This window comes from Hyposmocoma kahamanoa, unplaced genomic scaffold (genome assembly GCF_003589595.1).
Source record: "Hyposmocoma kahamanoa isolate Upper Pololo Valley unplaced genomic scaffold, ASM358959v1 63, whole genome shotgun sequence".
Taxonomy (NCBI): Eukaryota; Metazoa; Arthropoda; class Insecta; order Lepidoptera; family Cosmopterigidae; genus Hyposmocoma; species Hyposmocoma kahamanoa.
In genome coordinates this window covers 403311-425581 of record NW_020653851.1, presented here as the reverse complement: position 1 = coordinate 425581, position 22271 = coordinate 403311, and the positions used below count along the sequence as shown (strand labels likewise).

Genomic DNA, 22271 nt, shown 5'->3' with positions numbered 1-22271 from the left:
CTTGACTAGTGTAATTTTAAAAACGTGACGGCATTACGTGAGACATATTTGCGTCTAGCACTCGCTAGACTGTTGGCGTTAGTACTGACTAACGCCAACATTTTTGATAACATGTTAGTTTTGATCAAATAAATTCGCAGAAGTATTTATTATATAAGTAATTTTCAGTCTTCCCTTCTTAATTGCGGTGGCAATTTTTGTTACTTAAAAATTTTAGAATATTATCATGAAGTACTATTTAATATTCGAGTGTATTATCCTGAAATATCATCTAATATTTTATGATCGTATACTGGTATACTTAAATAATAAAAAAATATTATTTAACCATTCCGTAATAATACTGAAATTAAGTAGAGAAAACTAACCTGAAAACTGAAAATTACTCATATCGAGTCTGTTGTGCAATGGATTTGTTTCAAAAATAGTGCTGACCCTTTCAAACAACCAACAGCAAAAAGGACGTCCACAATATTTACACTTGTGAAATTAATTTCAAGTTTATAAACAACAATTAGGTTAGTTATATTTATTTACGAAAACATTCCTTTATATTTTATTATTTATACATTAATGTATAAGTTAGTCTGTTAATTGTTATAGTTGTTTAATTTATTCGTTTACTTAAGTTTGTTGCCATTCTAGTCTTCACCAGTCGAAAGTTTCTAGTCGTATGGATGATCGAGAATTTACAAAGAACTATAATGTAATTTCTGTAATATAAAATGTAATTTAAAATTATCCCGTAGTTTTAAAAAAGATACAGGTATGCTCTGTAATAAGTGTAAATTAGGAAAATGATTACGTTTACTATAACATGCTTTTTATGTTGAACGCATTAATACGCATGAAAGAAAGCCATATAGTAAGTAGTAAACAAACATATGACGGTTATTCTCGGACTAGTGTTCACTACCTGATTTCCGTGGCAATTTTTATTCTTTAAGTATTATTGTTATTATGCCGTATTATTTAATATTGGCGTATTGTATCGTGAAATATTTAAAAATTACAAGATAATATACTTGAAAATTTAGATAACATAAATTGCCACGGAAATTAGGTAGTGAACACTATTCCGAGAATGACGATAAGTTTTTCTAATTTACATCTTACGATTCTTGTATAAATGTTGTTAAGTAATTTTCGATTTCTCCATAAATATTCTTTGTAACTACGTGTCATCTAGATGAACGATAATGTAAATAGATAGATATGTAGCTAATATTCACTGGTTCGTCGTATTAGAATTACCAAGAATATAAGGCCCGCAATACATGTTGGCTGAGCCTAGGCCAACACGAGGCAAATTGATTAGACGAGTTCTGTGGAGCTGACCACAAGTTGGTGCACTGAAATAATATGGACGACGCCGACACGTAGAAGTTATTGCAGCTGCTGCTGTTTATTTAATGACCGCTTATAATTATTAAGTCAACCGCAATAAAGTAGTAAAAAGAAAAGACAAAAAGGAAGGTGGTGGATGCTGAGTATTCACAAAAATAGAAGGTAAGATGAACATTGAAGAAGGTCTTTGGGGTTCCAAATAACAGGTTCATTCTGATAAAACTCCAAACACTTGAAAATATCTTTATTTGTACGGAGCCACATTTTGCACTATTACCGCGACTGGCGCCAACCGAATATGGCGGGCGGACAAACGTGTACGCCATTTGGCCAAGTGTAGGCGAGCGCCTTTGATTTGTGTAGAAAAACCGAAACTGCTTCGAAGTGAGACGAGTGGTCGTGACAAGCCACGCCAAGTGAGCCCTATACCCGTTGGCGCTCGCCTTCACTCGCCTAGATTCGGCCAACATGTATTGCGGGCTTAACTCAAGGACAAGATGCTCTCAGTAGTATTGTAAAGTTCTTGTGTATTGAGATATCGATAATTATTAATCGCCGCGCAACATCCGATAAAGTGCAGGGTTACTACAGCACTAGTAGCATTACTTATTTCTTATTCTCTATATACAACCGTATACCTTTACATTGACCAGAAAATTTATGAATGACAATTGTTTCCAATTTGACATAGGGTAGTACCAACTTGTCAAATACGAAAATTTTCACAACAGATTACTGGTCAATCTATAGTAATTGTACAATTTAAAGCCTACCCAACGGGATTCAAAGTTCTGATAACTATTTAGGATTTAGTCGACTAGACATAAGATAGTCATCATAGAAAAGTACAAAGATCTATTTTATTCTCTTCTAAAAGACAAGTTTATTATTTGTTTTTATTTTGCCATATAATTTATTTTGAATTTCTATTTTTTCTTTCTATTTTGTTGTATACTACTGTATATGTATATAAGTAAGATTGTGTTTTGTCCCAACGATTTTATGTAACGACGAAGGCACAATTTTGTTGTTAGGCAATTTGTGATTGTAAATAATGGCATGAATGTGTGGATATTGCAATAATTAAAAGTATTTACGTACAGATATGTGGTTTTAATTTTTCAATAGGCAAACATATTACATGACCGGATAAGCTAGGTAGGTACCTAGCTACCTAAGTTAAAGAAATTGTTGTGAGCACCTAGGCCAACCTAAAAATAGAACTGATTAGTGACTCAAAGGGCTGATATTCAGTCATTAAGATTTTGAGATCGTACGAATGAAAGTTGTAAAATGTAATATTTTACTGTCGAGATAATAATTACGGGCTAGATAATTTACTATAATTTATTGGTACTTCATAAAAAAAAAAAAATGATGCAGTCGTGACATGCAGTTGTTAGGTAGGTTGTAGTTAAATATTCAAAACGTCGCGTACCTTAGCCATTTCCATGTTCCAAGAGCCTAAATTCGCAACCTTCATGGAAAAATGGCCTATGTGGAATTATGTCAAACACGTTAATATGTTTATTGTTCCGTTTAACGTAATTCCACTAATGCCATTCTTTCATGTGGGGTGATATCGTTTGGAAATTTCTTATTTTTGAGGATAATATAAATTCTATTCACTGCTTCCGTGGCCGAACGGTTACCATGATGTATGCCACGCAAAGGTCCCGGGTTCGATTCCCGGGCCGGGAGAAACATTTGTATGGCCTACATTTATTTCTTTCGTGAGTTTAGGTGTAATTGTGGTTGCCTATGTGTGTCCATGGCACCGGCGATACAGGGTTTCCCTAGTGCGGGGCTATAAGTGAGTGTGGTGTGTATATCACAGTTTATAGACAAATCAAGAAAGGTGACTTTGAAGAGGATTGCATTTTTCGAGATGATGATGTATTATTTTCCTTATTACGTTTATTTTTGGGGCGCTAAGATTCTTCAGGATCTCGTGTGTTCATAAGTTTTGAGACAAACTTTGACTTTAAAAAATAAAGCAAAATAATACTGGTAGCTGTTTAATTATTTTCACAACTTTGAATTGGAATTATGTTCCATTTGTAAGTACGTTTTTAAATGAATTTCTATTAGTTTTCTCGTAATGGAGGAAACAAAACAGTTACGTACTAGAATACTGTAGTTTCGCTAAATATGGCGGGGGAAAAACCATTGCAGATTTTCCTTGACATAAAATGTTTTGGCAACTTTGTATGTTACGCCTTAAAACGTTACAGGGATACTGATTCTCCGAAAGATCGCCAGACGTGGTCGCCCACGGTCTGTAAGGGCTACTGCTAACATTAAAATAATCAGAGAGCGACTCCGCCGAAATCCATGTTACACCCAGAACAAACTCTCTTTGCAGTTTTGCAAGGTAAAGACCTACAGTTGTAAGTTCACTTCTTAGACTCCATGTTACCTGTGAATTAAATTTTCCCGTAGCAAAATGATGCGTAATTTTGCTTGGTCGAGCGACAGAGACACTGGTTTTAGTTCGAAATTTTTATTTCGTACGAAATTAAAGTTATTTGAAAAATGTAACCGTATAGTATACAGTGTTCTATTTAGTTTAGTTGGTATAAAAAAATCATTGGTATATGTAAAGTACTTCTTGAATACAGCGGTAGGAATCTTGTTTTCACACCGTATGTTAATCGGTTTATATCTTCAATTTTGATGCAACAATTTCACTGTTATACGGGATCAACCAACGCCATTTGAGGTAGTACAGACTGTTAAATAGTCGCCCTCGTAAATTACGACACGAACGTTGTCCAATGCTGCTTAGGAGACAGGATAGGAAAAAGATACTCTTCACTGACGAAAAAATCTTGACAAAAACAGCATGGATGTTCCGGCTTCAGCGCGGCGAAATGTTTCGCGTACCCATTATCCGGCGAGTGTGGTGGTATGGTGGGAGGTTTCATATGCAGGTGTCACTCCGCTCCATTTTTGCCAACAAAGCGTTAAGGCGAAAGCAAAAAATTAATTATCAAAGACTGGGGAAGCCTGTACAACATACAATTTCGTTACAAAAATTGGCTTCCGTCCCGCCGCAATGTAAATTGAGCCTAAAGCGCCTGCTTTAGGCTCAATGCTTTACGCTCAAAGAAGCTAACCCTCGGTTACTCTGAGAGCTAACTGAATCCCATTGGAGAAAATTCATGCCGCGATCAAATATCGATTAGAACGTCTAAGAGCTTGTATTAAGAATAAAGCCGGTTATTTTGAGTAGTTTGCTTGTAAGATTAGTTAGAGTCTACTTATGATTATCTGAAAATTTTAAAATTACATTTTTTATTTTTTCACAAAACTTATGAACACACGAGGTAGTCTCCGAAGTAAATGTCAAAGAAATGGTGCATCAGTATTTATAGAATAATACAGTTTCGGCACAAGCACAAGCACTATAATAATTAAATAAAATAATGTAATTTTTACATTGGGCGATAATTAGCAGAAAAATGTGTATATTATTTTTACGTATTACTATATCATAACCTATTAGCTGTATTAAAAAGCATTACTATAGATCTGCGATTATTAATGGGGTTTTACGGTATCTCTATAAATATAGAGATAACATATTTTTCACACGTATTTTTTATATTAACCTGACACAAAAATCACTAAGAATAAAATGACATATATGTAGTGTAGTTTCTATAGATCAGGTTTTTTTTCAAATGCGGTAGTACCCCCTGGACAACATCAACGCCTTCAATTGCTTCAGAGGCGAGGCCCTTTCGCCCTAGAACTCTTCAGCGCCTACTAGTGGCGATATTTATAAAATATGGACAAAATTGTTACTTTTCATTGCGACCACCACTTTTATATTCTTTGCACAACCTTGCAATATTTCGTCACATAATCACTTGCAATGTTGCAGGATTACCCATCTTATTTATATTTACAAGTTCAAAGTAACGCAATCAAGATTGTTTTGAATTCCTGGACTGAACACAATGGATTAACTACATTATTTAGTATTTAGTGTTTTATAAACAGAAGCAGCAACTGAATCATTTATGACCGGATATCCTACTCAAATTTATTCATGTTTAGGTGCAGTGTTCAAGTCTACAAATAAATGGATATAAATTTTCGAATATTTATTTATTTTCCTGTTGCGGTGTGGTTGACATAGATTATAGCAATAAAGGAATTATGAAAACAAATTTATAAAAATAAAACAACAAACAAATCTTCTAACGATTTATACATTAGATAAGCTTGTTGAGTCTAAGAGTTGGTGGCTCGAATACTAGCGCTGAAGGCTTTCTTCCCATAATTCAAAAATACAATTGTCGACAACTATCATACAAATTTTTCTACAACTTATATATCACCGGTGACCTTACATCTCGAAAACACTTTGTAGAGCTAATTCAGGTTTGTCATAGCCGAGCTCCTCGGGTGTATCGATGCCAAGCTCTGTGAGAACGGGTTTGACTTCCTGGATAAGGTATGGGTAGATTTCATTAACTTTAGGGCCACATTTGTCCTTGCAGGCCTCCAGAAACCTGACAGCGAGTGCATAGTCATTCACCCGTCTGCAAGCGTACATCGCAGCCTTTATGATTTTTGGGTCGGGCACCAGATCCATGCCACACAAGTCATTCATACCTTTGCGGATCTCCCAGCCGTCGATGTCTTTTCTGTTGAAAAACGCCTCATATCTGAAACGTTACACAACACTTTCTAAATAAATGGCAGGCTATTAATGTACAGGTTGAAGTTGTTATAGGTCTGCCAGAACACGCATTTTGCTAACCCTTAGCACTAACCGAATCTGACTCGAGAAAAGGCCCGCGAGGGAAGATGGGAAGTTGTGGAATATTTTTAAAAAATGCATGGTCTTTTTACTTATTGACAGTACCAAGAGACATTAATGTAAGCATTCATTACTTTAAAAATGAGTCAGTTTAGTATACATGTTAACAGTACAATGTCTCCTTCATCGTTGTTTTAGGGTATTTGGTGAAGAAAATCGATACCTACATAAGCAAATAGACAGTATAAGACACGAAGTAGAAATATAGGTACGTAATATTCAATATCTATCCAAAATTTATCGCAATATACGCGTCGTGCTCAGTGTATAAAATAGTAATATCACAGATACAGATAAAATAAATATTCAGCAGGAGTAAAACAACGTTTTCAGTTACATAACGTCAAAATTACAGAAGGAAAGATAACCTGTTATCGAATTCTTCGTCTGATTCGACCGGGCCGCCATGCGATTTCCTCACGGAGACAATGGCACTAGCTCTGGCTGTTGGGAGCAAGGAACTCTTCAAGACAGTGGCCAATCTGCCTGTGGCTGATTTCAGCATTTTTGGAGAGAGGTTTCACGGAAACTTTGACAAAGATAACAAATGGCTGCCGAAAACCATAGATGAAAATTTTTTGCCAGTATTTTTTTTTGCAAATTTAGTAGTGTGCTGACATTAGTCGATTATGATAATTATGAATTAATTTAATTCGATGGCGCAGAGGGCGTCATTGTCGCAGATTCAAAGTTTTGTGTTGCACGCCTTTGCATTTGGTTGCACATGCAATCGTCTACTAATGTGCGACTCAGATGATCACGCCACATAGCTACAATCACACCACTGGTGCTGCAGTATGATGCCGCAACACTTTCCGCCCCATGAGTAATCAGCTTAATACTTTTTTACGTTCGTATGGGTAGGACAAAATGTGAAATAGCCATTTTCATACTCAATTAATACTTTATTGATAAATGAAATATAGTTAACAAAATTTCATAGTTGCTTACTATTACGAAATAACAGTGAGTACGAATTAAATTAGTCAATTATACCTAATAATACAAAGGCAGGCTTACACAATACCGACGTTTGCTAAATATATTAAGGCATGGGAAAAAATTAAAAGTTCATAATATAATGTCAATTAAAATTTCACTAGCTTGGGATTTATATTATGTAACTCATTCACAATTTGATACTATAAGGCTTGTTCTTTCATAGTTTCCTTCGTCTTTTTTTCTTGTGTGCAGTAATGCTTTCCTGTCCACTATCTTCCTCACTGGAATCAGTAGAACTGCTGTCACTGTCACTGCTAGACGAGCTGCTGTTTGATGAACTGTCTGAAGCAACACCAGTGCCTTGACTCATGTCCATGCCACTGGCAACCTTATAAAGCTCTGGTTCTTTAGCTTCTAGAACTTTGATCCATTTCTTGGAGAGCTTAGGTCGCCCACGGACAGTCTTGTGCCATACAACAGGGAAATTGGTGCGGCTGCAGAAGTTTTGAGTGACTGCAACAGTGTCGTCGAGGTTAAGGACCACGTGCCACCAGCCACCAGGAACAAATACTGTTTCACCAGGCTTTTGAAGTATTTCAACCTGAAGTGAAGAAAGTTTTAAAAAGCATAAAATTATGTGTACAGAACATATAAAAATTACATAAAACTAGCATACCGGTTTGAGCTCCTCGGGCCAGCTTTCTTGCTGAGTTTTGGGATAAATCAACTTGAACCAAGTTATGGCTTCATCCCTCTGCTTCCCTCCCATAGCTCCAGTTACCTTGATCAGTTCCCTTGGAGTTTGAGTGGGGAACAAGCACCATCTTTTGTGACCAAATACCAGTGCATTCCAAGCGCTTGTTCCTAGAGGATCAATGTGGATCCCAGTCCCTGAACGTTGAGGTCCCATCACAAACCAGCGGTATGGTGGTCTTCTTTCTTCTCCACAATATTTAAATAAATCATCCCTAAAATATTTAGGAATATCATAATCTTCAAGAAGCTTTTTCCTCCTGAGATGCTCACCAAAACTACTATCAAAAATATATAGCGGACTATCATCAGTCGTTGTCCTCATGTATTCTATGTAATACTTCATTTTCATTTTAACACTATAACCCTCATTGTCTTCTCCACACTTAAATTTTTGGTTACGGTACTTTTTGGCCAGTCTATCTAAGGTCCATTTGTAATTTGCTTTCCAGTTGGTTTGCACATTCGTTATTACAACAGGCTTGTATATTTTCTCATATTTGTCTATAAATTCTTCAGGAGAGACTGTGTTAACATCTATTCGGTCGACATTGTCAGAACATTTTAGGAAGTCTTCAAAATTAGAAGCGTACTTCAAGGCCGACCATTGGTATTTGTCAGCTAATTCTATAAGTAAAACAATTATGTGAAAATGTTTGAAAAACAATAAACAACAGTGGTATAAACTATCATAGTGTAATAAAGATAGTTACATATAATTTAGACTTGTTTTTAAGACACTCCATTAGTATTACTGAATATACAATATCTGAATTTGGAAATATCTGCTTCATTTCTAGCAACATCATTACTTAAGCTGTTATACAAATTAATTGGTACAAGTATAGCTCACGGTTTTCTTTCATTTTCATAAAGGTCTATAATGTATATCATCCTAATTTAAAAATTTATAAAATAATAACCACTTCTTAACCAATTGAGGTTACTTGACAATTCAAGGTAGATAACTGTGGCAATTGTAGTTGGGCAAGATTTTAGCAAGATATGCAAGATAAATAAAGGTGAATCAGTGGCTTGTCAAGGACATAACGGTTACAAGGACGCATCAGGGGGTTGTTGCCATTTGCCGAGCTCTTCGAGACCTATCCCGAAAACTGCAAAAACCGCTAAGATTATCACAACAAAATCTTGATATAAGGGTTGGTATAATGAGTCATGTTAAACAAATGCCTAATTTATGCATAACCATAAGTAATTTCCCAAAAACTATTAGTGAAACAGGTAAACTTTCACAAATAGTTTCAACACGATAAATTTACGTTTTCTCACCAGGTCTAGCTTTCCTTTTCACTTCTTTGATTCGCTTTTTTACTTTGTGCGACAATTTGTGTTCATTGTCCATTTCTTTATAGCAAACAAAAAGAAATTGCCGCAAAACCGTGTGCAAATTTTGTAATTGATTTGTTTGATTGACACTTCGAATCCTATTGTCTATGGGTAGGATTTCCATAGTGCTGTGCTTAAATTAATTCAATTTCAAATCGATTGACTAACGTGAGAATAAAATTGAACGCATCCATAATGATATTTGAGTGTCGATGTCGATTTTTTTGTTTTGGCAATACTAACAGCAATTTTCGACGCATTGGTGTTCAGACTGATAATTTTTTAGATTTTCATATTATAACCGAAATAATTTGAAATATTTGTGATTATTTTCAGTTTATAATTTCATTATATTAACCGATTTTCAAATCAATCACATTTGCTAGAAAATTGAAAATTTAAAGTGATTGATTTGACTGTTGTAGTGAAACAAATTTCAAACGTTCCAGTCTGAAGTGTGCAGCTAGCTCGATATAACTGTCAATCTGGGTGTAGAAAATTATTTGTAATTTTCACCGGTTCTCATGTGTAATTTCCAAATGTGTTAGACTATTTTTGAACCTATACCAGCTGGGAAATAATGTTCTATAGTGTACGTGGTGCTTGAACTTGTGCAAAGATGGATGACGGTATGGTAAAGATTCAGTCCGGGATCAACATCAACATAAAAAGAACAGATGGTGAGTACTGTTATATTTAATTTTTAGCAACTAGAAAGTGTTTTCTCGTATTTTGGTGAAGCATTTGTTGACGTAGTTACCGGTCCAGTGATTGGTGACATAGGGACGTGTTTGTGGGCTCATGATTCAGATGAACGGTTCGTATGAATCGGCCTGACTTTTACTCGATAATTTTGTACAATACTGCCAGTTCTGTTCGTATTTGGACTAGATAAAGTAATAGCGCGGTTGGAGCGAATCAATCGCGACGCAAATGGTGTTTGAAAAGTGAAAGCTTGTAGTATCACCATAGTCTGTTTGCTAAATCTGTCCCATTCATCAATTTTATATAGAAAACACGTCTCTTTCTTTGTCTATGATGATAAAGCTTTGTATAACATTTTACATTCCCCTAGGTATTGTTTTTACTACATCTAAAGAACACTTATTTACTTTAACAAGTTGTATAATTATTCAAATCAGAATTTTCGGTACCTATAATGCCCTTATTTCATTTAATTACTACAGTAAACTCAGATTATGATTTCAGTGACCTTTACATATATTTTTTTAATATCATAAATGTGGTGGTAGGCAGTAATATAAAACGATAACTTACATTCTAATTTCAAATTGAATTTAATGTTTAAAATTGTTTACTAAGAAAGTGACCTCGCAAATATATGATTATAGTGGCCTATAAAAGATACATTTTACTTTTATTTGTGTAGGTGTATTCATGATTATTGAACGTCTTGACAGCAATAAGATCTTATTGTATCAGACTGGTACTTATTCTTCTTAGAATAGATAAGGAATCTCACATGAATTAGACCCATTTTATTTGGATATAAATTTGCTTTGTTTTGAATTGTTTTTGCAAAACCAAAACTAAATATGGTCTGAGTTTAGTGGCCGCCATCAAAAAATAAAAAGATATTCTATCCAAGCCATAAAACTTCATTCTCAAAATTAAGTATATTGCCATAATGTTATTTACCAAAAGTGTACAAAACTAAAATTATAGGGGTCAGCATGATTATGTGTATTTATCATTAATAAATATCAATCCTTAATTTATGATTGCCAATAGGCAGTGAGTGCAAGGCTTATATTTTTCGGTTTACTACAATCCCATTTTATGCATCATCAAACATTGACTTGCTTACTTAGAACCGTAGCTACTAACTAATATTTAAATCTATTTGTGAGTGTACAGAGTGTGTCCTAAAATTTATATGTGTTCCCTTGTAATTTCTAAGTTAAAAACTACATTTTGATCTTATGGATATATTTTTTCCAAAGTGTTATTACACTATTAGGGGTTTATCTCCTTCTCTCTTTAGTAGGGGGCTTATGGCCAGCAATAAGGCTAGCATGCAGGGCGCGACATAAAGTGCGAGATCTCTATCTGAGAATCTCTATCGCGTTTTATGATGTTCTCGCTCAAGTTGCGTCCTGTCGTGTTAGCCATACTGGGCAACATACACAGATTGGCACATACAAATAAAATAAAACCTATTTAAAATGTAGAAACTACTCATCATTCCATTTATGAGCTTGTCGGTGTAGCCTCCTCCATTCCTCATAATCTATAGCTGGCTTTATTTGTATTTTTATATTCTATGTTATAATTAGTTAAATTTAAGGTACACAAATAGACATTTAGGTCATACCAGGATACTCATAATCATAACTTGTTATCTACATACATGATTCATGATATCTGAATTATGCCAAATTAGTTGTATAAACATTGCATCCTAATATTTATTAGATAGTGATTGTAAACTTTATCCTTATGTGTCATTCATATCCTGAAAGAAGATGTCTGTTCTATTTTTTATAGGAAATTCCACATATACTTGATGAAGATGATTCCAATTTTCAGTAAATTTGGAGTGCCAATAAAAAAAGCAAGAATGATTATAAAAATACTACTTTTCCTTTTTTCCCAAATATTTTTAGTATAGAAAATCAAATCAGTTGCAGTGTCTATGGGCTATGGTTATTAGGTACTATTTATATTTTCTGTATTGCTAAAAAATACCTTTGCAATCATTTCTACTCTATTTTTTAATATTTTTTTTAAAATCTCGTCATGCATTTCATTTGGCCGTTAACAGTTTGACATTGTATATTTCTCCAAAAGTCAACTATAATTTTAGTAGTTGCTCGTAGCAAGCTTTTAGCGGCGAGGCAAGTGTGTCGGCGTGCCGGCCTTGCGCCTTGCGCGCGCGCAGCCCTTATACGGCGCGCGCGACTACCGAGAGCTTGATGATTATCATTCGCTTATGTTAAACATGAAAATCGGTTTGGGACTTGATCCTTACAATTTTTAAACTATGATTCTTGTTACTAGTATTTTTACGACTGTACGCCTTGAGAAATATGTATCTCGAATTATACGATACGATAATCGTAAAATTAAAGTATTAGACCTCGGGTCTTATTATGACTTTTACAGTTTAGGGTCTCGTAACAGTAAATAATATACGCAATGTTATGTTGATCTTTTCTTACTTTTTCTTGGTTCCGCTATGCCGCGAATAATTGTGATAGCAAAAGAATTTTTGTTTTCTTTTTAAGCGGTTTCACCCAATGGTATATAACTCAGCGTCGCGTCATTCTTATTTTTGAATGTTGGCAACAAATTGATACCTAAACACAGCAAAATAAAATAACAACACAATGACCTTTACGGAACTCGCTTTTCTAAGTTTCTACGTAACTTTTAAAGGTAAATCGAAGGCGTACGATAAATTATTGTGCTGTACATGGAATCGCGATCTGCATTATGCGTTCAATGTCTTAGACGCCAAGATGTAAAGGGAGAAAAGAAAAGAAAAAGTGTCTGAAGTTCTTGTACAACTTACAAAGGCTATTCTGTATACTTGAAATTTGACCTCAATAATCTAGAGGTTAGCACTCTGGGCGCTTCCTGAGAAGGTCCCGGGTTCTTTTCCTGGAACAATCAATGTAAATACAATGCAAATTATTTATTACTCCCAATTGCTAACAAATGTAACAATGAGTTTAGTAGCAGTAGAGCTGCTTGTGAAAGAGTTCGTCCAGGGAAGTAATGCTCACATTACTGCGTTCCGGTTTAGACGGGTAAGGGTGCGGGTGAAATTACAGCCACGTGGGACTTGTCAACTTAAGTTTCAGGGTGACGGGCACAGTGGCAGTGTCGCTAAGATCTTTGCGATTAAAAGATAAAAGTGGCGCTGCAACTGTTTTGGATAGGCGTGTCGCTTACCAACAGGCGTATGACTTGTTCGTCCTGTCACTTGGTATTAACTCTGGTGTTCGTAGTACAGGAAATCGGGTCATTAGTCAAGACCGCGATTGGTAATGATTCAAAATATAGCGCGTACCCAATATACCTGGCTTTATTTCTACGACACGAATAGAGTTCCGTATTAATTCTATAAAGGGATTAAATATTCAACTCGCGTCCCATTTATGTGAAAAAAAGTAAACTACTCAGGCAGGAAATAGTCGATCCCGCGGCAATAAATATGCAAGGTTATGGCGATGAGATGCGCCATCGCGGTCAGGGAAACACAAACACATGTTTACGAATACCTATTCATTTCAAAAGAACTTATTTATGGTTTCAATCATATCATTAGGGAGATGGCTTAAAAAAATCTTAGACCTGTCTACCGCGCAAAATTCACAAATAGTAGTCCTACCCAATGTTGTTATGTGATTATTTTAACGAATGAAAACATAGTTGTCCCATTTACAATATAATATAGAATTTTGTGAGTAAATTTCAGTAATGGATTTATTTTTGGGCGAGACTCTTGAAAAGCAGCGATGTAGCACCCTCAATAGTAAATTGGCGTAATTCTAAAAATAATATTTTTTGGTCACTGACTATACGTACGTAGTAAAACTAATACATCGTTGGAAAAACTTAAAAAAAAAAGTTTTTCATATCAAATAGAATTTTGTTATATTGCACTGTTAATACAATAGTGTATTAATTAAAAGAAGTGTATTATCTCGGAATCGATGAAAAACGAATTATTCACTTCCCGTGAAAGATCATTAAAATGTATGCATAGGTTAAGGTTTGTTACACATGTCTAAACAATTTCGCACTTTTAATATTTTAGAATAAGGACTTTTTCGGCCAGTTATAGATCACATGAATGGTGTCTCGTTTTGAGTTACAAAATTCTAACGACAGTTGTATTGACGTTTAGAGAATTAAACTTTACGTTCAATAATGATAGAATCTTTTGAGTTACAACACTACTGTAATAGTAGTGCGATATGTGGCACCAGTCAAATGGCATAATATTTTACGTACATTATTTATTATTGAGAGTGTAATGTGTCATACTTATAATACAACATCCAGGAAATATCTATAATATCCACAGATCCTAATCATTAGTTATGACAATTTATATCGCATTAGAAGCTGTTTGTGTGCTGAACGTTCCATCTGTTACTAACCTAATATTCTTAAACAACCAATGTCATCAGGCCGAAGCTAAAGCGTTCAGTAAGCTACGTTACTAGTAGCAAGCACTTCCTGATCGCTCGCCCACCACGCCTGCCCAAGGTTATTCCATCGGCATCGATCCGAGGGCCCCTATTTTAGTTTCATATTAATTGACTTATTGTTTTTACTTTATGGCCAGCATTTTTTTTTGATTGGAGAACTTTACAACCTAGCGATGTTGGAAAAGTGTTTTAAAAGTGGATATATTATGAATAGAAGGTCATTTTCTAATAATAAACCTGACATTAGGTTAGCATACCAAACAAAATACAGTCATGGTCAAAAGAAATCTTGATCAGTACAGGTTTAATTGTAATTTATACATTTCCAGAAATGTTTAATGTAACGTGTAATGTCGCTTTTGTAGATGGTGCCCCGTAAAGAGAAATTGGAGGAAACTGTTTTTTATACATACATAGACTCATATGTAATACGGGAGTTGCGTGTTTCATTTCTATGTTATAAACAAAAATACAAAGTTGCTGGCTTATGTTAAAATAAGTATTCCACATTAGCACACGATGACGGGCGCTGTGCGCACAGTGCGCGTGGCAATCGGCGCATGAGTCACCGCGACCGGCTTCCCTCGCGCTCGTGACAGTTATTTCACAGCGTAGCTGTGTACAGTATCACTTGTTTGCGGCTGAGTCTTATTTGGTATCAATATTCTGGCTTTCGTGAACAAGAAGTTGCGCTAATACACAGAGATGCAGATGTTCATGAGTTTCTAATCCTAACAGTATGACGTTTTGGTAAAATTGTCTGAGATTCTTAAATTTGATATTATATAGTATATTTAACTGCAAAATTTTTCTTAAACTTTAAGAAAACGGCATACTTTAGTAAGATTAGAAGTCTTGAGACATCCGAATAATGATGTATATATAATGTATATTTATAATGTTGTGTCACACCACACCAATTAATCATAAACCAGAGAATCACTAGTATTAAAGCAATGAAATTTAGATAATAATAAGGTCATTTATTATCTTCCAACTTCCACGAAGAATAGGATGACAGGAGCTCAAACTATGGCACTCCTGGCTCCCTCTTTCCTTGATAGAACAGGTAGTGAACAAAAAAGTAACTATTGTTACAAAAACTAAATTAAAAAAAAAAAAGGTTTACAACCCTCAGGCAACGTGTGAAATCTCCAACTCGCATTGGTGGACTATGGTCTAAACCTTCACCTGAGGAGAGACCCATGCCCAGCAATGGGACGTATTAGTGGGTTGATGATGAATCTGGCTATAGTGTGGTCCAAGTCCAGGTCTCCACTCCCGGGTAGACTAAATTGTTAGGAGTCAGCAATTAGAAGTGAAAACGTAATCTGAAATTTTAAGTGATAATAAAATGATGTTTACTTGATTATGATGTAAACTTAAAACTATAAGGCTGGTCTCAGAGCAGTGCGGATTAAAACGTGTGGCGTTAGTACATCTTTTTACAGTGACGCGGATTGGTCCGTACGGAACATCCTGAGACAGTCTCCCGTGAATATCCGCAATAAATTGAATACTCGATTCAGAGTACTGCGGATTGTACGCATGTGGATGTCCCCCAGGTGGACTGTCCGTACGGGCCGTACGCCACGTGAAACCAGCCTAAGAGCAGAACAAATACCGCGTATGAAAACAAATCGCAATTGATAACTAGCATAGTATTATCTTAAAGATTGCGTTATATTAATAATTTATCTCCCAAATTTTTAAATATTCAAAGTGACAGGACAACACTGTTGCTTTGAAACTAAATAGATAATATAAATTAAAGCCATTTTGAAATAATACATATGTTAGTTGTCATGTGTGAAATTACTATCTTAACTCAAGAATGATGAAATTGTTTAAACACGATTTGAAAATTCAAAAAAATGTATCTTATTGAGAATAATGGATTATTTATATTTAGTTAACGTTTATTAATTAGTTATCCGCTTATAAACGAGAATGTAAATTTTTTGGTTCCATTCAGTAATTTTTTGAACTTTCAAATCGTGTGTTCTCAATTGATGGAATTGAGAACAATTTGAGGTACGAGTTTTGGACAGTATGTACGATGCAGGCTATAATAATAGATGTTTCATTCGGAATTTTGATTCACTGTACGTCTGATGATAACAATTTCTAGTTATTTTATCTCGCTGTTTATCGTGGAGTGAAGGTGCCGCTTACGAACCCCGTAACACTTTTGGCTCAGACGTTATTATAATACTTTTGCCGATTACCGTTCGTTGGGCAATTTTTTTTCTAGATTTGGCCGTTTTGTTTGGGCTCCGTACGCTTAACGTGAAGTGAGATCCAAAATAGACTTTTTGACACACGGAAAATCAGTTTATTGACACTAAGAATATGAATTCAACTTATTTTTCCCAAACTCACGAGAGAATGTAGACTAAACAAATATTTCTCCCGACCCAGAAATCAAACTCGGGGCGTAGCAGACCAGCATGGTAACCAACCGTCCGGCCACGGAGGCAGTTAGAGATATTTCGCTGAAATTTTCTATCCCGTGTTGGGTAATAATTAGACCAGGGAACTATGATGGGATGGTTCTGCTAAATACCAATTGGCCACGTTGGATTCAGTTGAAAAGCGTGTCAAGAGGCTTATAAGTGACTCGGAATTAGTAGAGGTGAAGCCGCAGAGCCTTTACCTGCAGACTTGTTCCCTGAAAACTTGGGCCTTTTCAAGACGACTGACTTCATCGTCACTTTCCACCTTGTGATATGGAAGTCAAATGCGCACTTATTTTAAATGAAACAAATGAGCTTGTTTGACAGTAATAGAATATGTTTTATTTTTGAAAAGCAAATGTTTAAATATTGTACCATGAATTTCTCCGCGTCTACCTCACGCGCTTTGAAGCCTGCGCAACCACGATCCTATTTCGCCTTAAGGTAAAACCCGATTACCGTATATCTCTTTTACCGTATTGCTGTCGAATTTAAGCTATTGTATTTGTGACTTAAGTAATTAATAGATTCAGGCGTTAAATGCGGAAGTCCATGTTAATAAAAATGGATATAAATTAATTTGTTACTTCGCGAACCCAATGGAGGCTGGTGTCGATTAACTATTTTTGTTGTGTGTTATTAAAATTAACTGCATAAAAAAAACTCAACACTAGAGTAGCTCCTTTGCACGATTTAACCTCCACTGGGTTCGCGGAGTAACAAATTAATTTACTTCCATTTTTATTGTATGTGACTTTTCTGATCTGAATCTGAACGAGGTGCAAGAAGGGTAAGTGAAATGTTATGACATCCACCCTCTTCCTACTAACCGTCGTATCTCGACATGTTTGTTGTAAAAGTGAACAGTTGTATGTTACCTTTTTTATAAATATAAACCATTGACTTACAATTATATGGACGTCGGGTCCGCGCTAAAAAGTGTACGCACTTGTAAGGCGCTAAAATCGTATACAGAGCGCCAAACTCCGCTTTAGTCTTCATTTGTTCGACTGACAGCGCGATACTGCGATGACATTACAATGTAAATTTCTAATAGGTTGACTTGGGACATTTTTTTCGTGGTTTTTGTATTAGACCCGTCGTCCATTTATTTGTAAGTCAATGATATAAACTCATTGATAAAACGTTTTGACACGAGTGGCAGAGACCAAATGTACCTAGCTCTGAAATTCAGTTAGGAAAGAGACAATATGAAACGGCTTCCCCGACACAATTCAAAAGTATTTTTCTTTTTGCTATTTTTTCCATTAGCCACGTTACAAAAAAATGACAAAAATATTCTTTTATTACATAATGCAACCCCGGACTAGTTTTTATCATTTCAAATTTGCAACAACTTTATGGGTTTCTCGTCCAATTGTCTTTGTTAAGTGTTTATAACATCCAAGCATCGAACCGTAAACCCTCGACACAAATATCCCATTATCAGCATTTTTTTAAGATAGAGTTCGTCCAGGGAAGTACTGCCACCTTACCAATTTCTGCCGCCAAGCAGTAATGTGAATATTACTGCGTTCCTATTTTAAAGGGTTAAGAGCGCTTGTGAAACAACAGGCACGTGGGACTATGCCTCTTTGTGATGCGCTTTGACAGTGTCTCTCATATCTTTTCGATTTAAAGCTCTGAGTGGCACTGGGTTTTCATTACTATTGTGACTATTTTGTAATAACAAACTTAATTGTTATATTTGCAAAACTTCGACTCGCCTTGGTTTAATTCGCCCAGGTAAAGTTTCCAAATAATATCGGCATCAGAGACAATTAGGGTATAACATAAGATCACAGCTGTCTCTCAAACGCGCCTAATGTACCCCTCTGCCTTCAACTTTTCATAAGTTACTCTCTTAATATAATCTGGTTCTCCTTCACTCGCAAGATATTTCGTACACGCCTCAAACGTATTCAGTATTTCTAACGTAACTACTAGAAATATAGACCATGTTAACCTTAAAAGGTAGTTGGACTATGGACCAAATAAATACATCTAAACAACATGGATGTCAATAAGACCCAACATGCATGATAAGCATAAATTGATTATTATTTGTTCTATACTTTTCTTGACATTAATTTCGAAAGTACAAATAGTGACTCGAAATTTTGCAGCATCTCCCCACGCATTATATTTGTCCCCAAGTCGTTGTGCTCTAAATCTAAACTAGTCCGACCAGTAACCTTCCACATTGCGGCAAGACGTGTGGGTGACTGTCCTGGGCCTTAATCGAGCGGCTAAATAAACATCGATTCAATTACAGCCCAGTCGATCGGAGTTGTTACGAGATGACGTTGTTTTCTAAAGTCTGTACGTGTGACCTTGGTGTTTGACAAACCTTGTTGGTCAAACTTCGGCGATTAATAGCTTTACAGCTGTTTGCATTTCAGTAACTTCAATGCGAAACGTACATATAATTAAGATTGACAGTTCATCTGTCTCGTTCCTTCAGATTGTATACCTGATAAATGAAGATCAGCAACGCGTGGATATGTTTCATGACAAGTTCTTAGCGGTATTTTATTTTGACATCAATTTTTAGTGTTGTCAGCAATGGGTTGGTCAAAAATTTTGTCAGCTTTTAAGGCCAAATCCACTGACACTATTGCCCATTTGCGGTTAAAACCCACAGGTCCCATTATAGTATTGCAAAAATTTGCGAACCTGCAACGTGGTACAGAAATAGTCAAGAGGCCACTTTCGTTTTCGCCAATGATGTCATTTGGTTTTGAGTAGGAGTCGATGGTACCTTAGTGCGTTATTTTTTATTGTTGCTGGAACTATGGAAAAAAAAACCCACTTTAAAATCGTAAGTTTTTGTTAGCAAGACTGCTATGTACGCTAATAATGTATCGCTTCTACAAGACGTCTAATTTGAAGGTGCCCTTGAGGCTGGTTTCAGAGCAGTGCGGATTTATCTGCGGACCGTCCGCGCGGAGCACCGGAGCGGAGTAACACGTGGCGTTAGAACATCGTTTTACAGTGACGCGGATTGCTCTGTACGGAACACGGTCCGCGTGAACTCTGCACGAGCCCCCGTGCGTCCATTGTAGGCGACTGATTTCCATGAGTATCCCGCACTAAATTAAGTATTCGATTGTACTGCGGATTCTACGCACGCGGACGCATGACGGCGGCGTATTCGTTCCGATACTAGAGATACTATGTAAATTTTTACAATTTGCCATCCTATAAATCTATTATTTCTTTATATCTTAAGAACTGTGTAGTCCTACTCGGCCCAATTAGATTCCAAACAAACTTCGCCAGCGGAATCGATAGCCGATATTGAAATGTTTTCTGGGCCATTGGTTTTAGTTAACAATACAATATAATGTATTGTTGAACTTTGTTGCGCTCGTATGTTCTTTTTTGGGTGTTCTCAATTCCTAATGATCGTTGGGCTGCTTTACTTATTTCTTCGTCGACATTCATACGATATATTATTGAGGTTTTGAGTAAATATTTCACGTGAATTGTGTAAATAACTGCTTCCCGGGCCGAACGGTTACCATGCCAGCCTGTCACGCAGAGGTCCCAGGTTCGATTCCCGGGTCGGGAGAAATATTTGTATGGCCTACATTTTTTTCTCTCGTGAGTTTGGGTGTAATTTGTGTTTGTCTATGTGTGTGTCCATGGCACCCGCGACACAGGGTTTCCCTAGTGCGGGGCTATGTTGATTGTGTGCGTTATAAAAAAAAATTGAATACTTTTATAAAGTCCTTTTAGTTTCACCTATTAGTAATGTAACGAGCGATGATAGCGTAGTGGGAGAACGGCTATTTATTTTATTTTAAAGGTACAGATACAGTTTGATACATTAATAGACAAGACCACGTACCAAAAACAGTGTACACAGTACAATAAAAAATTGTCTTAGTAATAAGTTAGTATAAAATTACGTTTTCCAAATTTAAGACGAATAAAACAGAAATAAAATGACACAAAATGATTTGAAGCTAAAACTCAAACGATAGGTGTAGTTGCGTGCTGTGTAAATTAATTCTCGGGTTAAAATATATATTTAGATTAGCGTTACCTTGCTTAAGTTCATCATAAGCTCGACACATTTTTACTAAGGGGTTATAGAAAGAGGTGGTGTTATTTTTATATACATCAAGACGAATAATTCGTGGCGCCCAAAGGTGTATTTTGGCATTAAAATTAATTTGGCTTAAATGCTAGGGACAGTCCATTATAAAACTATGATTTTATGTAACTAAATGAGTTCATTAAAATGTCCCCTTTTTTCCAATAACGGAACTCTAAATACTCTTTAAAGTTAAAGATCGGGGTCGCGGGTCGGATCTCTTTGGCGATGTGTACCTTTTGGACTTTAATTTATAGTTTTTTTTTTATTCGGTTCACAAAACAGTTTATGAACGTTTAGTTTAGCAATATCTCTCGCTTAATGTGCAGGAAGACATCGTAATGCAACCTGTATGCCGAAGAAGGTTGAACCCAATACATGTGAAATCTCCAATGGTTTAAACATCTTAGACCCATGTCCAGCAGAGGGATTTACAGTATGTTTTTTAACTGGGACAGTATGTGGAAACCCAAAACCGTAGGACGTACAAGGAACATGTGTTAGAAACGATTAAGTCTTTTTTGTGAAAACAATGTTGGCTTAGTTAATTTTGTGGTCAAGCCTGAATAGTCCTTAAAAAAGAAAAAGTATATTATTTTTTTTAGTGCTGATCGACTCAGTTTTTTTTATTGTAATGTGATGAATTAAAAAACAGGACAGCAAAAGTTAATCAAATATAATAAAATGTTTTTTCATACAAAATGTATAAAATTGTCATTTATTTTTTAATGCTCAGAAGACTAGACTTGACTAGACCCAGTTTATTATAGGGATAATTTCATTGTATCGGAAGAAAAAAAATCGGGACAGCAGGAGTTGGTCAAATTGAATAAAATGTTATAAAAAGTAGTCAAGATATTTTGAAGTATAATATGCGTAATATAACTTTTTATTTCCTCTTTTTTTTAAGTTGGCCTCAAGTGTAACTTGTATGATTTCTTCTCATACGAAGTTTCACTTAAGGCCAACTTTAAAACAAAGTGGCAACACATTAAACATTGCTTCACCGTTAAAGTTCTTTTCCAACTCGTGGTTTCCTTCAGGCTATATTCCTTTTACTGTGAAAGTGATTGTTGCAGCGCCGTCTCGGTTTTTTGTTTGTTTTTCTTTGAATAGAAGCGCTTCGGTCTTTTAGCCAATGTCTACTTACAAAATGTTTAAAATTTGTCTTCTGCTCTGTCTCTCTCTGTTTTGTCGGAGCCAACATGTATTACCGCGAAGATTGTGTATACATGTTTGGTTAGGTTGTATTTTGAAGTATCTGTCTGGTTTTTATTAAGTGTTTTTTGAGGTATTTGTTTTTCGTT

The 22271-nt window shown here is 35.7% G+C and overlaps 3 protein-coding genes across 4 annotated transcripts in view; 1 reads left to right on the top strand and 2 right to left on the bottom strand.

The window, feature by feature from the left end:
* Nucleotides 1-5622: 5622 nt before the first annotated feature.
* On the bottom strand, nt 5623-6712 carry LOC113230286 (cytochrome c oxidase subunit 5A, mitochondrial). Its single transcript, XM_026464151.1, has 2 exons — nt 6550-6712; nt 5623-6026 (listed from the first exon to the last, which is right to left on the bottom strand). The coding sequence occupies exons 1-2, from the start codon at nt 6684-6686 to the stop codon at nt 5705-5707; spliced, it is 459 nt and encodes a 152-aa protein (XP_026319936.1). The 5' UTR covers nt 6687-6712; the 3' UTR covers nt 5623-5704.
* A 438-nt stretch (nt 6713-7150) lies between these two features.
* Nucleotides 7151-9239, bottom strand: LOC113230282 (bifunctional arginine demethylase and lysyl-hydroxylase PSR). The gene is made up of 3 exons (XM_026464137.1): nt 9167-9239; nt 7800-8503; nt 7151-7724 (listed from the first exon to the last, which is right to left on the bottom strand). The coding sequence occupies exons 1-3, from the start codon at nt 9237-9239 to the stop codon at nt 7341-7343; spliced, it is 1161 nt and encodes a 386-aa protein (XP_026319922.1). The 3' UTR covers nt 7151-7340.
* Nucleotides 9240-9681: 442 nt separating this feature from the next.
* Nucleotides 9682-22271, top strand: part of LOC113230556 (kinesin-like protein KIF2A) — a 96294-nt gene continuing 83704 nt past the window's right edge. Inside the window, exon 1 of one of the 2 annotated variants that reach the window (XM_026464559.1) lies at nt 9682-9903. In XM_026464559.1, the coding sequence (XP_026320344.1) occupies nt 9843-9903 (61 nt within the window). In that variant the 5' untranslated portion in view covers nt 9682-9842. The remainder of the gene's footprint in view (nt 9904-22271) is intronic. The other variant, XM_026464560.1, reaches the window with a different exon arrangement.

Bases quoted from the DNA above. Each gene is read 5' to 3' on its own strand.
- LOC113230286 (XM_026464151.1), bottom strand. From the start codon at position 6,686: ATGCTGAAATCAGCCACAGGCAGATTGGCCACTGTCTTGAAGAGTTCC. The intron at 6,027-6,549 runs GTTATCTTTCCT...GTAACGTTTCAG, and splicing joins GACGAAGAATTCGATAACAG to ATATGAGGCGTTTTTCAACA.
- LOC113230282 (XM_026464137.1), bottom strand. From the start codon at position 9,239: ATGGACAATGAACACAAATTGTCGCACAAAGTAAAAAAGCGAATCAAA. The intron at 8,504-9,166 runs GTGAGAAAACGT...TTTTACTTATAG, and splicing joins GAAAAGGAAAGCTAGACCTG to AATTAGCTGACAAATACCAA. The intron at 7,725-7,799 runs GTATGCTAGTTT...TCTTCACTTCAG, and splicing joins GGCCCGAGGAGCTCAAACCG to GTTGAAATACTTCAAAAGCC.